This window comes from Oreochromis niloticus, linkage group LG12, assembly GCF_001858045.2.
Source record: "Oreochromis niloticus isolate F11D_XX linkage group LG12, O_niloticus_UMD_NMBU, whole genome shotgun sequence".
NCBI lineage: Eukaryota > Metazoa > Chordata > Actinopteri > Cichliformes > Cichlidae > Oreochromis > Oreochromis niloticus.
The window spans coordinates 38,242,521-38,253,760 of NC_031977.2; the positions used below are offsets into that span (position 1 = coordinate 38,242,521).

Sequence of the window (11,240 nt, forward strand, 5' to 3'; positions counted from 1 at the left end):
TTCGAGCACACATTGTGTAGACATAGAGATATACATAGAAACTTGATTTTAAGGTTTTTGTTTTAGTTTTTTTTCTTTTCTCTTGTTACTTCAGTTATATTTGTATGTTCAAAATAAAATTCTATCTCTCTCTATCTAAACATCTCTGCAGGACAATTGGGCTCTCCCTAGCCCAGGCTTCTCATCGAGAATAGAGATTTGACCAGGTGATCAAATCCATAGTTATTTAGGTTTTAGAGAACAAGACTAAGAGGCTCTCTGAGGGTTAGAGTTAGACGAGACTAGTCAAGGACAATGAAGCCAAGCAGCAAAGATAAGCAAGGAGAGCGTGAAAGATGCGTCTGCTGAGAGCCCAGAGCAGCGTGGAACAGCTTTCCTCAGTCAGTCAGGTCGGCTGACTCTGTTATTTGTTTTAAACGACTGCTGGAAACTTATTTTTGTAGGTTAGGATTTCCTTAATTTTTTGCTTCACACTTTGCAGCCAATCACGCGTGTACGTGTGTCTGTTGGAATGAATGTCTGTCGGGCTGATTATGTATCTGTGCGATGGACGGTTATCTTCTGTGTGGCTTTTATTTGAACTGTGAAGCACTTTGTAGCTCGGTGTTTTTAGTACTCTGTAAATACAGCTATGGTTGTTATTTTTATTATCATTATTATTGCAATTTAATATGAAGCTATGCTTTTCTTTTTTACCATGTTTAGTTTGGGAACTCTGAACTTCTGAAGTGTGGTCTTCATTTAAAATAAGAGTGCAAACAGCCTGATCCAGTTATTGCAGAGGCCGACTGCTGCAGTAAGGACTCAGCAGGTCTGTTATAAAAGCAGGAGCCTGCAGAGCTTTGTGTGCAGTGATAAGGTGTGAAGGAGTATTCCTGTCAGGAGTGTGGGAAAAAGACACATGTGAGGACTCACACAGGCGAAAACGTTCAAAAGTTACAATTTTTAAATTTAAAGAACCAGATTGACTCAGTGCGCAAAGTAGGGTTAGGCTTAGTGGGAGGTTGTCAGCATTCCCCTTCATACTAATTTACAAATTGAGAAATAAAAAAGCAGTCAATCAATTTCAGTAAACACCAACACAATCCAGATGATCAGCAGACATTAACAGACGATAAATCTGTCACCATAGATGGAATTCTTCAGAGGAGTGCTGCCTTTTTATAACTAAACTTTATCTAGCACTGAGGTGGAGAACTCCAGGCTCAAGGGTCGATGTCCTACAGCAGCACAGATGATTTAAATGGCTAAACTAACTCCTCAACGTTTTCATTTTATTTCCTTATTTCAGACATGGGTCAACAGTATTTCATTTCGTACACACAAACCCTCATTCCCATTAATATAGCACTGCACCCACGAGTGAAAAGGAAGAAGAATACATTCTTTTTAGCACCTGCCCCCTATCTGAATTCCAAATAATCTTACAAGTGGGAACCTACAACCCAAAAAGCACTCTAACATTTATCTACACTTAACAACGCAAAACGAAACAACTAAACAGTAAATTCAACAGGATACAATATCACTAATGGCAAAGAACAATTGTTCCTTCCACAATTAACCCAAATTACTTTCGTATTCTTCATATTGATTTATCATTTTAAGCATGTAACACATTTTAAAACGGTGTATATTTGTACAACTCTTAAGATTATCATGAAGACAGTTCCATATTTTCATGGCATGTCTTGAAATGAACTAATCTGATCTACTAATCAATTTATTCAGGTCTGCTAACCCAGGGTGATATCTAAAACCTGCAGGACACTGGCCCTTGATGCCGGATATCACTTCACATGGTCAAACATTGATAAGGTTTAAAGCCACAGTATAAAACATTCAAGATTCAAGATCCTTATTTGTCACAAATGTAGTTATAGGAGTACAACACGCAGTGAAATGTGTCCAAAAGGTTCGGACAGTTTCTGTTCCTGCAATATTGTTCTCAATGAGGTTACCGGAAATGACGTACTCAACTTACTAACAGTCCATCGCCTTAACCTCTCGGCCACCTCATCTACCGGCTGCCTCACTTTGCCAGTAGCATTGGGAATTTACGAGGGATAACGTGTGAGCTGATCGCTGGTGTATGGACGCAGGGAGATTGACTCCAGATCCCCGACGAGGGGCTGCGTAACACTTTGGTAGAAGCCTGGAGTGATGCTGGCTTCTTCCATGAGCCGGTTCTTCTTGGGGGCTGCCAGAGTGGATCGTCTGCCTCCATCTCACCCTGAGCATTCTCCTCTGTCACACCAACCCTCTGCATGTCCTACTTGGCTACGTCTTAAATACGGAGCTGCTGGGCAGGAGAATAAGAGAAAGACCAAAGACAACGTTCATAGATGTAGCCAAGTAGGACATGCAGAGGGTTGGTGTGACAGAGGAGAATGCTAGGGGCAGGGTGAGATGGAGGCAGACGATCCACTCTGGCAGCCCCCAAGAAGAACAGGCTCATGGAAGAAGCCAGCATCACTCCAGGCTTCTACCAAAGTGTTACGCAGCCCCTCGTCGGGGATCTGGAGTCAATCTCCCTGCGTCCATACACCAGCGATCAGCTCACACGTTATCCCACATGGCCCTCTTCCTATTGAAAAAACAAAAGTCGTATCCAAGATGGCCGACTTCTAAATGGCCCTGTAGAATGGGAGGCAGAGCCTTCAGTTTTCAGGCCCCTCTTCTGTGGAACCAGCTTCCAGTTTGGATTCGGGAGACAGACACTATCTCTACTTTCAAGATTAGGCTTCAAACTTTCCTTTTTGCTAAAGCATATAGTTAGGGCTGGACCAGGTGACCCTGAATCCTCCCTTAGTTATGCTGCAATAGACGTAGGCTGCTGGGGATTCCCATGATGCACTGGGTGTTTTTTTTCTTCACTCACTATGTGTTAATAGACCTCTCTGCATTGAATCATATCTGTTATTAATCTCTGTCTCTCTTCCACAGCATGTCTTTATCCTGTCTTCCTTCTTTCACCCCAACCAATCACAGCAGATGGTCCCGCCCCTCCCTGAGCCTGGTTCTGTCGGAGGTTTCTTCCTGTTAAAAGGGAGTTTTTCCTTCCTACTGTCGCCAAAGTGCTTGCTCATAGGGGGTCATATGATTGTTGGGTTTTTCTCTGTATCTATTATTGTGCGATCTACTGTACAATATAAAGCGCCTTGAGGTGACTGATGTTGTGATTTGGCGCTATATAAATAAAATTGAATTGAATTGAATTGAATTGAATTGAAAGGCACTGGGTGAATATATCTTTTTTTTTTTTATAATTTCACATTTCTGTCAGTGTTGCTTTTTCACCCTGTGAGCCACAACATGTTTTACCTTCAGCTTCCTCCCTTTATAAAGCAGAATTATCTGTCAGTGTTTTACTTTTGTTACGGCATACTTACATTCCCCTTCGTCTGAACCCTCCTTCACTACATTTTCACTGTCAGATTAAAAAGTTCACATGCTGACATGATGACCTCACACAGATATTTCCTGATCAGTGTTCAGTAGCATCCAGTCAAAATCCTCAAATTTGACTCAGTAAAGCTGTCGCCTTGTTGGACGGTATGTTAGTACAGCAACCTCACAGCAGACGTGTTACTAGTAACAGCACAAACACGGTCCAGTTCAGGTGAAGCTGAGCAGAGAGCTACCACCTGTCAGTCAAAGAGGCCACGCCCCCAATGATGCAAACTTTAAGCCTTAATACAGTTTAACCAGTTTATCTACAGACCAAAGAGTTTGTTCATTTCTGCTGCCTCTGCTGGACGTTAGAGGAACTGCAGGTTTTCTGCTTATAATGAACATAAACATAAATACTCATGTATAAGTGTCATGTGACACAGCAGGAGTCATATCTCAGCTGGTAAAAATAGCTTGTTGAGTCACACACACGATCAGATCACAGCTGTGTGTGTGTGTGTGTGTGTGTGTGTGTGTGTGTCAGTAAACAAGCTGGTCACCGAGCGGACGGCCGGTCTGGAGCAGGACTGTCAGGTAAGAGCACGTTAGTTTCTCAGCCTCGGCTGCTCTGCGTTTACAGACGGTACGATCCACACAGGAACAGGAAGTGTCTTCACTCAGACCAGCAGCTCTGAGGTGGTGAACATGTGGAGGAGAGCCCTTTGTCTCCCAGACTGAACCATTCCTGTCTGACTTTGTTTAAAGGTTTCAGGTGGTTCAGTCCAAACTGAACGTTTAAACTTAAAAAAGGTAAATTCCCTCAAAAACGGTTCAGTTTCTTTCTAGAATTTTTCCTCCTGTGTCGTCGGGATGGCGTCGTTTCATAAACATCAGCAGTTTTATATTTAAAGATCAGACTGGTTTACAACTTTATCGCAGCTTTCATGGTTGAATGACAGCTGATCATTTTTAACAAAGAAGAAACAGACGTGACCCTTGAGCTCCAGACAAAGAGCTCAGTGTGGATGTACTCGGGGTAGTTTTACTTCAGAGTCTATATTGAAACTGCCGGGTCCTGTTTGAGAGTTTCTGTAAATGCTCTAGACTTCACTTTCCCGCAATGTTCAGCTTCCTTTTTCAGAGATGCTCTTTAAACTTTCAGATGTTGATATCAGCGTAGAGATGAGCTGAAGGAAGAGGCAAAGAAGAAAACGTGGCTCATTAGTCAGGTTTAGGTTTTTACAGAAAACTTTTCTGAGTAAATCTTTTAAACTTGAAGCCGGATATGTTCAGATAATGACCCTGGTCTCTTCCTCCTCCTCAGCAGCAGAGATGGGCCCGGAGAGGAAGCTGGACGTCCCGGTCTACGATCTCTCTCTGATCAGAGGGATGTGGGAGGTCCGAGTGAAGAAGCACAGAGAGAGGCAGACGAAGGAGAAGGAGAGGATCGAGCAGAGCGCCCTCGCCAGGTAAGACGCAGAAAGTCACAGAGCTGACGAAGAACATTTGGCCCGCATTTGTAGTTTTAAGTCTGCCTGCCCATCTTAAACCAGCCAGGTGTCAGGCATGCTGTTTGTTCTGGGCCACGACCGGCTCACAAACAGCTGCAATAAATGAGCCAGAACTCTCCGATCAGGTCAAAACATAACTGTCATTCATTAATGTTCATGACGGGCTCTTTACTGAGAGTCTGTGTCAGGACCCAGTCTGCAGGTTTGTGAAGTACAGTTTGGTTTTTCACCATCTCCAGAGCTCCGCCAGCACAGTTAGACTTCCTCAGACTTTAATCTTCCAAAGCTACGGTAACATATCGAGCAGCAAGCAAGGTCCCGCCTTTGTTCAAGCTGACATCAGCACCTTTGAGTCTCAAAAGAGTGTTTTTATCCAAATATTCCAGGATTTCCAGGTGATGATGTGATGGTAGCGTTGGATTTTGTAGCCTGTTGTGAATCAAACTCTGCTCAACCAAACCACAGCACAGATGCCACACAGTACCACTGCAGCTTCATAGATCGTCAGGTTTAGAGAAGCTCAGTCCGAGTTCAAATGCCAGGTCTCTGTGTCGTGTGTGACAGCTCATGTACATGAACAAACAGGCGGCGGTGTCGTAGCAGAACCTTGCAAAGTTCTGACTTTAGTGAAAGGAGCTGCAGTCAGCGGCTCAGGTGAAGCTGTCCAGATCAGAGGAAGGAGCTCAGAGTCCTCGGGCTCGTCGACATGGCAACACGTACCAGCAAGGTTTAGCTGCAGGCACGTTTCCTTCAGTAGATCTGTAAGAGTCTAACATGTTTAATCTTAATTGTTTAACTAGGCCTGATGATGTGTTAAGTCCTATTTCTGCATCACTGCTCTGTGTTGAACAGCTTGTCTCTGAATGTGTGAGCAGACCGGAAATTAAACCAAAACTCGGAGCTAAAAGAGGCTAAAAAGCTCCACAGAGTTGCTTCATACACTGTGTTTTTTTGTTAATACATTTCATGAATATTTACCTCGTTAAATCTGAGAAATCCGATCTGTGGTCTGTGTTGAAGTAAATAAAGCTTTTGAACTTGACTGAGTCAGACCCAGCTGACTGTTGTTGCTCATGAAGTGCAAGAGTCATGGCCGATTTTAGCCGCGTGAACACCCAGCGCTCTATTTATAACGCAGCGTAGTGAAGTCTGGCCTGCAGACGGCAGAAAGGTCACAAGTTTGGAGGATAAACGGGAACATCCACGCAGCTGAAATCTGATCTGACATCAGCGCGGCGCTGCTCACACCTGGTTAACATTTCTGTGTGCGCAGGATCGACCAGGAGTGGCAGTATCGCATCTACTGCAAGACCCTGAAGACCTCCGAGCTCAACCTGCTGCATCATTACCTGGAGAGGTCGACGCTGACAGACATTCAGCCGTGCACGGGTAAACACCGCGGACAGGCATGCACGAGTCGTCCAGCGTCCCGGCAGGCGTACGGCACCAAAACAGACATAAAAGCATCAGATACAGTCACCAGATGGAAAACTGTATGCAACTAGCTAAAATTAGCAAAACTAGTAATTAGTTTTGCTAATTTTAGTCATCTTAGGAAGAGTTTAAGGGATGAAGGTTGGGCTGCATCGTATTTGAGGGGACCTTTTAAAATGTCATTATGTAGAAAGTTGTTTGAGCTTCTTTCAAACGTTTTCAGGTGCATGTTACACTGACTCAATGCGCCATCTGGTGGTACAAAATTGGTACTACACAAAACTCTAGCCCGACCTTATTTTAATGCCAGCTAATGTGTCCTATCAGATGTTTCTTCACATTTAGTTTATTTAAATACATGAATTTACAGTAAGCTCTGCTGTAGTTGCTGCTGACGTTGTTGTATACCTGTTAGAGTCAGACCAGCAGCAGTGTCAGGACATCCAGCAGGATCCCGATGAGGTCAAACTGAGCTTCCAGCTGGAGGGCGAACGCTGGATGGTAAGTTGGTTAAAAGTTTGTGGTTTAAACGTGTCATAGTTTGCTTTCTCTCAGGAAACCAGAGTGAATAAGAAAAATCATTGGCAGGATTTTCCCCGGGAGCTGCAGTGGATGACCTACCTGAAGGAATGGCACGTGAGGAGAACGAGGATCTGCCGACTCCCTGACTACCTGGCTCTGTTTACCCAGCTCACCGTTCTGGACATCCCCAAAAACGCCATCACTGAGCTGCCACCCGAGATTGGTGAGTCATACACAAACCGAGTCTGAACGACCTGAGAGGATGGGAAACGATACCGAAATAATTCCTCCATCTGTTTCCTAAGGTAAACTGACGGTGCTGAGGGAGCTGTACGTCAGCTACAACCGACTGTCCCGAGTTCCTCCGGAGCTCGGGAACTGTGAGAAACTGGAGAGACTCGAGCTCGCAGGAAACCACAACCTGTCCGAGCTGCCGTTTGAGGTGAGAGGCAAGAGGGTCAAGCTGTACATCCATCATCAGCCCCTGACAGCAGCTCAGTGTCACAAAAACTTTAAGATGATGAACTATGCTGTTTGCTTGTTTAGGTGCTTTTAAGGCTCCTCCATTTGGTAGAAGTTAAACAGTTAGTAAGATTTTGTATGTCAAGAAAAGTTATTTTCTTTTTCAGTAGTTGAAACTAAAGGAAGAGATGAGCAGCGTCATGGCGTCTCTGCTGGTTTCCTTTGTCCAGATTGATCAAAGGATAGAAAGATGAATCGTCAGAGTTTGTAGGCGTTGGCCGGTGTGTGTTTGGGCAGCACCTGAGGGCCAAACTCACTGTTGGTTCCTCAGGTGGGAAATTAGGGGAACTGCAGGGTTGGTTATTGTTCCATTCTTGAGGCCCGGAGGTTGACACTCTGCAGAACTGATCATGGGATTAAAGTCAACGCCTGAAGCGCCACCAGGGGTCAAATTTACTATTCCCCCCAAAAAATGTTGAACTGTCCTTCAGGACCATCAGGATGGTGTTCAGAGGTCAAGTTCAGTTCAATTCAGCTTTATTTACACAGCGCCAAATGACAACAACAGTCGCCTCATGGTGCTTTATATTGTAAGGTAGACCTTAGGTCAGGTTAGCAGGAGGCTCATAGAACTACATCCAGAGTTCTTCTTAAACCAGAGACGTCCCCCCCCTGCTGGACATTGTGCTGATGATGTCACTGTGTGTCGTCTCTCTGTAGCTGAGCAGCCTGAAGCAGCTGGTCCACCTGGACATCGCGGAGAACAGGTTTGTCTCGATCCCCATCTGCGCTTTGAGGATGACGAGCCTGCAGCTGCTGGACCTCAGCAACAACTGCATGACTGACCTGCCGCAGGACATGGACAGGTGACTGATGATGTCATCATGATTTCCAGGTGGATCACTAGGCAGATCACCTGGGCTTCAGCTGTGACAGCAGCTCTTCTTGAGTGTTTCGGGGGGTGGCGGTTGGACAGCGTCCTGAGGTCTGAATGCTCATGTTTGTCTCTGCAGGCTGGAGCAGCTCGTCACCCTGTTCATCCACAAGAACAACTTCACTTACCTCCCTCACTGTCTCGCCAACATCACCACGCTGGCGATGATCGTCGTCAGTGGCGACGAGCTCACCTGCATCCCAACTAAACTCTGCAACAACCCCGAAATCAAGTACACAGACCACACCTACACAGACTTCCACCCAGCACGCATCCGGGTGGCAAATGTCACACAGCAGCTTTAACCAGCTTATAGCTGCAGACCACTTTGCAACCCACCTCCACACCAGCTCCTCAGTTTCATGCTACGTCTGATTTGTGTTATTAAATGGTTTGTTTATAAAGCCAAGAAATCTTTTTTCCTGGTCAGAAAACAACCTGCGCAGTGATAAATAGGATAAAATTCCAGATTCCTTGAAGGCTGCACAGATGTTCCCATTACATAAAGGTGGTAACCTTAATCCCTAATGATTACCAAACCATCTTGAACTTGTCCTGCTTAACAAAACTCTTGAGTGTAAATGGTGGATTAAAACTACATCTGGAGTCAGATAAGGTTACTATCAGAACAGCTGCTTCAGTAGACTACAGCATTCAGGTGGAAAAGCTGCGCTCAGAGAGAACCTCAGAAATGTTTCAGGGCTGCTTAAAGTCAGTGCAGGTGTTCCACAGGGATCCATTCTCAGACGTTTGTATTTACAGCAGTAAGTCTGCTGGAAGAGGTAAATTTGATTTCCACTGGCCTTCATCATCAATTTGGTGACTCATAAGACCCACGGTCAGCGGTGTTTCACGAAGAGGAGCAGCCTGAAGTGAGTCAGCTCAGAGGGGTCAGAACTTTTTTTAATGTTTGTCTCTGCTCTTCTTCAGGTTCATTCGCCTCTACGACAACCCTGCAAGCAAAGAGAAGAAGAAGAAAAAGGAGGAGAAGAAGAAAGAGGGTGTGAGTAGGAGGTGGAGGGAGCAGAGGGAGGGAGAGCAGGTGAAGGATAGCGGAGAGAAAGAGTTCATTGAAGCGTACATCAGCTCACTGCAGGACAGAGGTGAGTTTCAGCGCCAGATTCTCACCTTTTTACTTTAAAATTACACAAAAGTCTAAAATATGAGAGCTTTGCTGAAGTAAAGTGTGAACTTAATGATGACGAGATCATCAGAAATGTTCTCATTTTAAACTGTGTGGAGACGTTTTTGAATTTTCAGTTTGGATTTAAAGTGTATAAAAAATAAAGTTAAATAAATGAATACATTAGAAAACTTTTGGGTTTACTGCCTCTGATTAGTGATCTCTTCTTTGAATCATCTTTATTATAATCACCTGTGTTATTAGTTTTTTCAGGTTTTTTCATTAATAACTTCTAACTTGTGCTTAATTGGGAGGAACATTCTTCACTGTAATATTTAATAAGTGTATGTTTTTCGTCCTGTCGGTAATCAGACTTCACACTCATAATAACCCGTCCTCATGTGTTTTGGGGGGCTTTTGTCCCACGCCAGACACCGTCCCCTACGCCACCACCAAAGTCTCCATTTCCTGCCTGCTTTGAGAAAGAGGAGGAGGAAGCCGATGAAGGTTGAGAGGATGATGACTGAAGGATGACAGCACTGAGGAATTTTAAAAGAGGATGCTAACAGAGGTTAACATGGGAGGTGACGTGAAAATGTGTTTTTAATCTTTCATACCATCTCAAAATTATAAGATAACATATTAAAGTTTAGTCCTTTATTAATATTCTTTTTAAACTAATTATTGTTAAATCGTTGAATCTGGGAAAAATAAAATCAGGAGGTTCACGTAAACACTGAATGCATTAATCTCAGGTAATTATAATTTATTTCAAATTTCATTATTAAAATTAATAATTAAGTATTGCTTGTAGGACGTTATTCAGAGTATATTTATTGGGTATGATACAACAAACCAAATACATAAGAAGTCATGCTCACATAAAAGTTACAGGAAAAAAATAAAGTTTATCTTTAATAATTGAATCTCTTAGGAAGTTCAAGTGTTTGATATTAATTCATATTTCTGATGCTGGTTGCTTTTTTTTGTCAGACTTCAAACATTAAAACATGTAAAATGAAAAAAAAAATCATATCTAACAAAAATCGAGACGCTACAGTCGAAACGTGTTTTTGGACGCGAGTCAACTTTCATATATTTACATTAAATATTGATGAAGATAAAATCAATTCCAATCCCTGTTAATCGATCGCTGAACTGTTTTATGAATCTTTTTTCTTTTAGTTTTGAATATGTCGATTGTCTAAATCTCTTCATTTCAAAATCAAATTCACATTTGAAATCAACAGAAACAGACAGAAGCTGATTTCTTTGTGATCCTGCAGATTTGATTTTTATTCACTTTTACATTTCTCACATTTATCAGCTGATTTTTCTTTTTTCTCTGTGTAAATGTAGTTTTTTGTTCAAAGTGTGAAAGTTGTGACCAAATAGATTTTCTGTTTATCAGGTTTGATTTCTATGATTTCTTGGATGGATTTAGTGTATTTTTCTGTGGTTGTCATAGTTACAAACTTAGAAGCTTTGATTTGTGCATTAAAATATAGAAAAGTTTTTGCTGTTCAAACAAAGTTTTTTTCTTTTTAAGTTTCTGTAAAATGGAGAAAAACGTATTTTAATATTTGTGATTTTTACTGAAGCAGCTTCGATTCAGACATTTGTGATTTTATTTTTATTTATTTAATGTTTGTAAAAACACATTTTTCAATGATGGCCACATTTTTGACAAACTTTCTAATTTAAATAAACTGAAGTTTAATTTGGTCGATTCATGTTGTCTGTTGACCAAAGTAACGTACGAATGCTTCAGAGAGCTGAGCATGAACGAGCTGAAGCACTGATGATGTCACACAGAGCCATCGGTGCAGGTTACTGCTGCTGAGGGAGGACCGACAAACCG

The 11,240-nt window shown here is 42.8% G+C and overlaps 1 protein-coding gene across 2 annotated transcripts; it reads left to right on the forward strand.

Moving 5' to 3' along the window:
- Window positions 1-3,887: 3,887 nt before the first annotated feature.
- On the forward strand, window positions 3,888-11,105 carry lrrc2 (leucine rich repeat containing 2). 2 transcript variants are annotated; one of them, XM_019346545.1, is made up of 10 exons: window positions 3,888-3,987; window positions 4,718-4,862; window positions 6,178-6,293; window positions 6,754-6,839; window positions 6,927-7,083; window positions 7,166-7,302; window positions 8,043-8,188; window positions 8,336-8,488; window positions 9,187-9,359; window positions 9,811-11,105. In XM_019346545.1, the coding sequence occupies exons 2-10, from the start codon at window positions 4,726-4,728 to the stop codon at window positions 9,858-9,860; spliced, it is 1,155 nt and encodes a 384-aa protein (XP_019202090.1). In that variant the 5' UTR covers window positions 3,888-3,987; window positions 4,718-4,725; the 3' UTR covers window positions 9,861-11,105. The 2 variants fall into 2 exon arrangements, with proteins under 2 accessions (XP_019202090.1, XP_025767842.1); XM_025912057.1 differs by lacking the exon at window positions 3,888-3,987 and adding an exon at window positions 3,997-4,203 and having other exon boundaries at window positions 9,752-11,105.
- The last annotated feature ends 135 nt before the right edge of the window (window positions 11,106-11,240 follow it).

Bases quoted from the DNA above. Each gene is read 5' to 3' on its own strand.
- lrrc2 (XM_025912057.1), top strand. From the start codon at position 4,726: ATGGGCCCGGAGAGGAAGCTGGACGTCCCGGTCTACGATCTCTCTCTG. The intron at 4,863-6,177 runs GTAAGACGCAGA...CTGTGTGCGCAG, and splicing joins GAGCAGAGCGCCCTCGCCAG to GATCGACCAGGAGTGGCAGT. The intron at 7,084-7,165 runs GTGAGTCATACA...CTGTTTCCTAAG, and splicing joins TGAGCTGCCACCCGAGATTG to GTAAACTGACGGTGCTGAGG.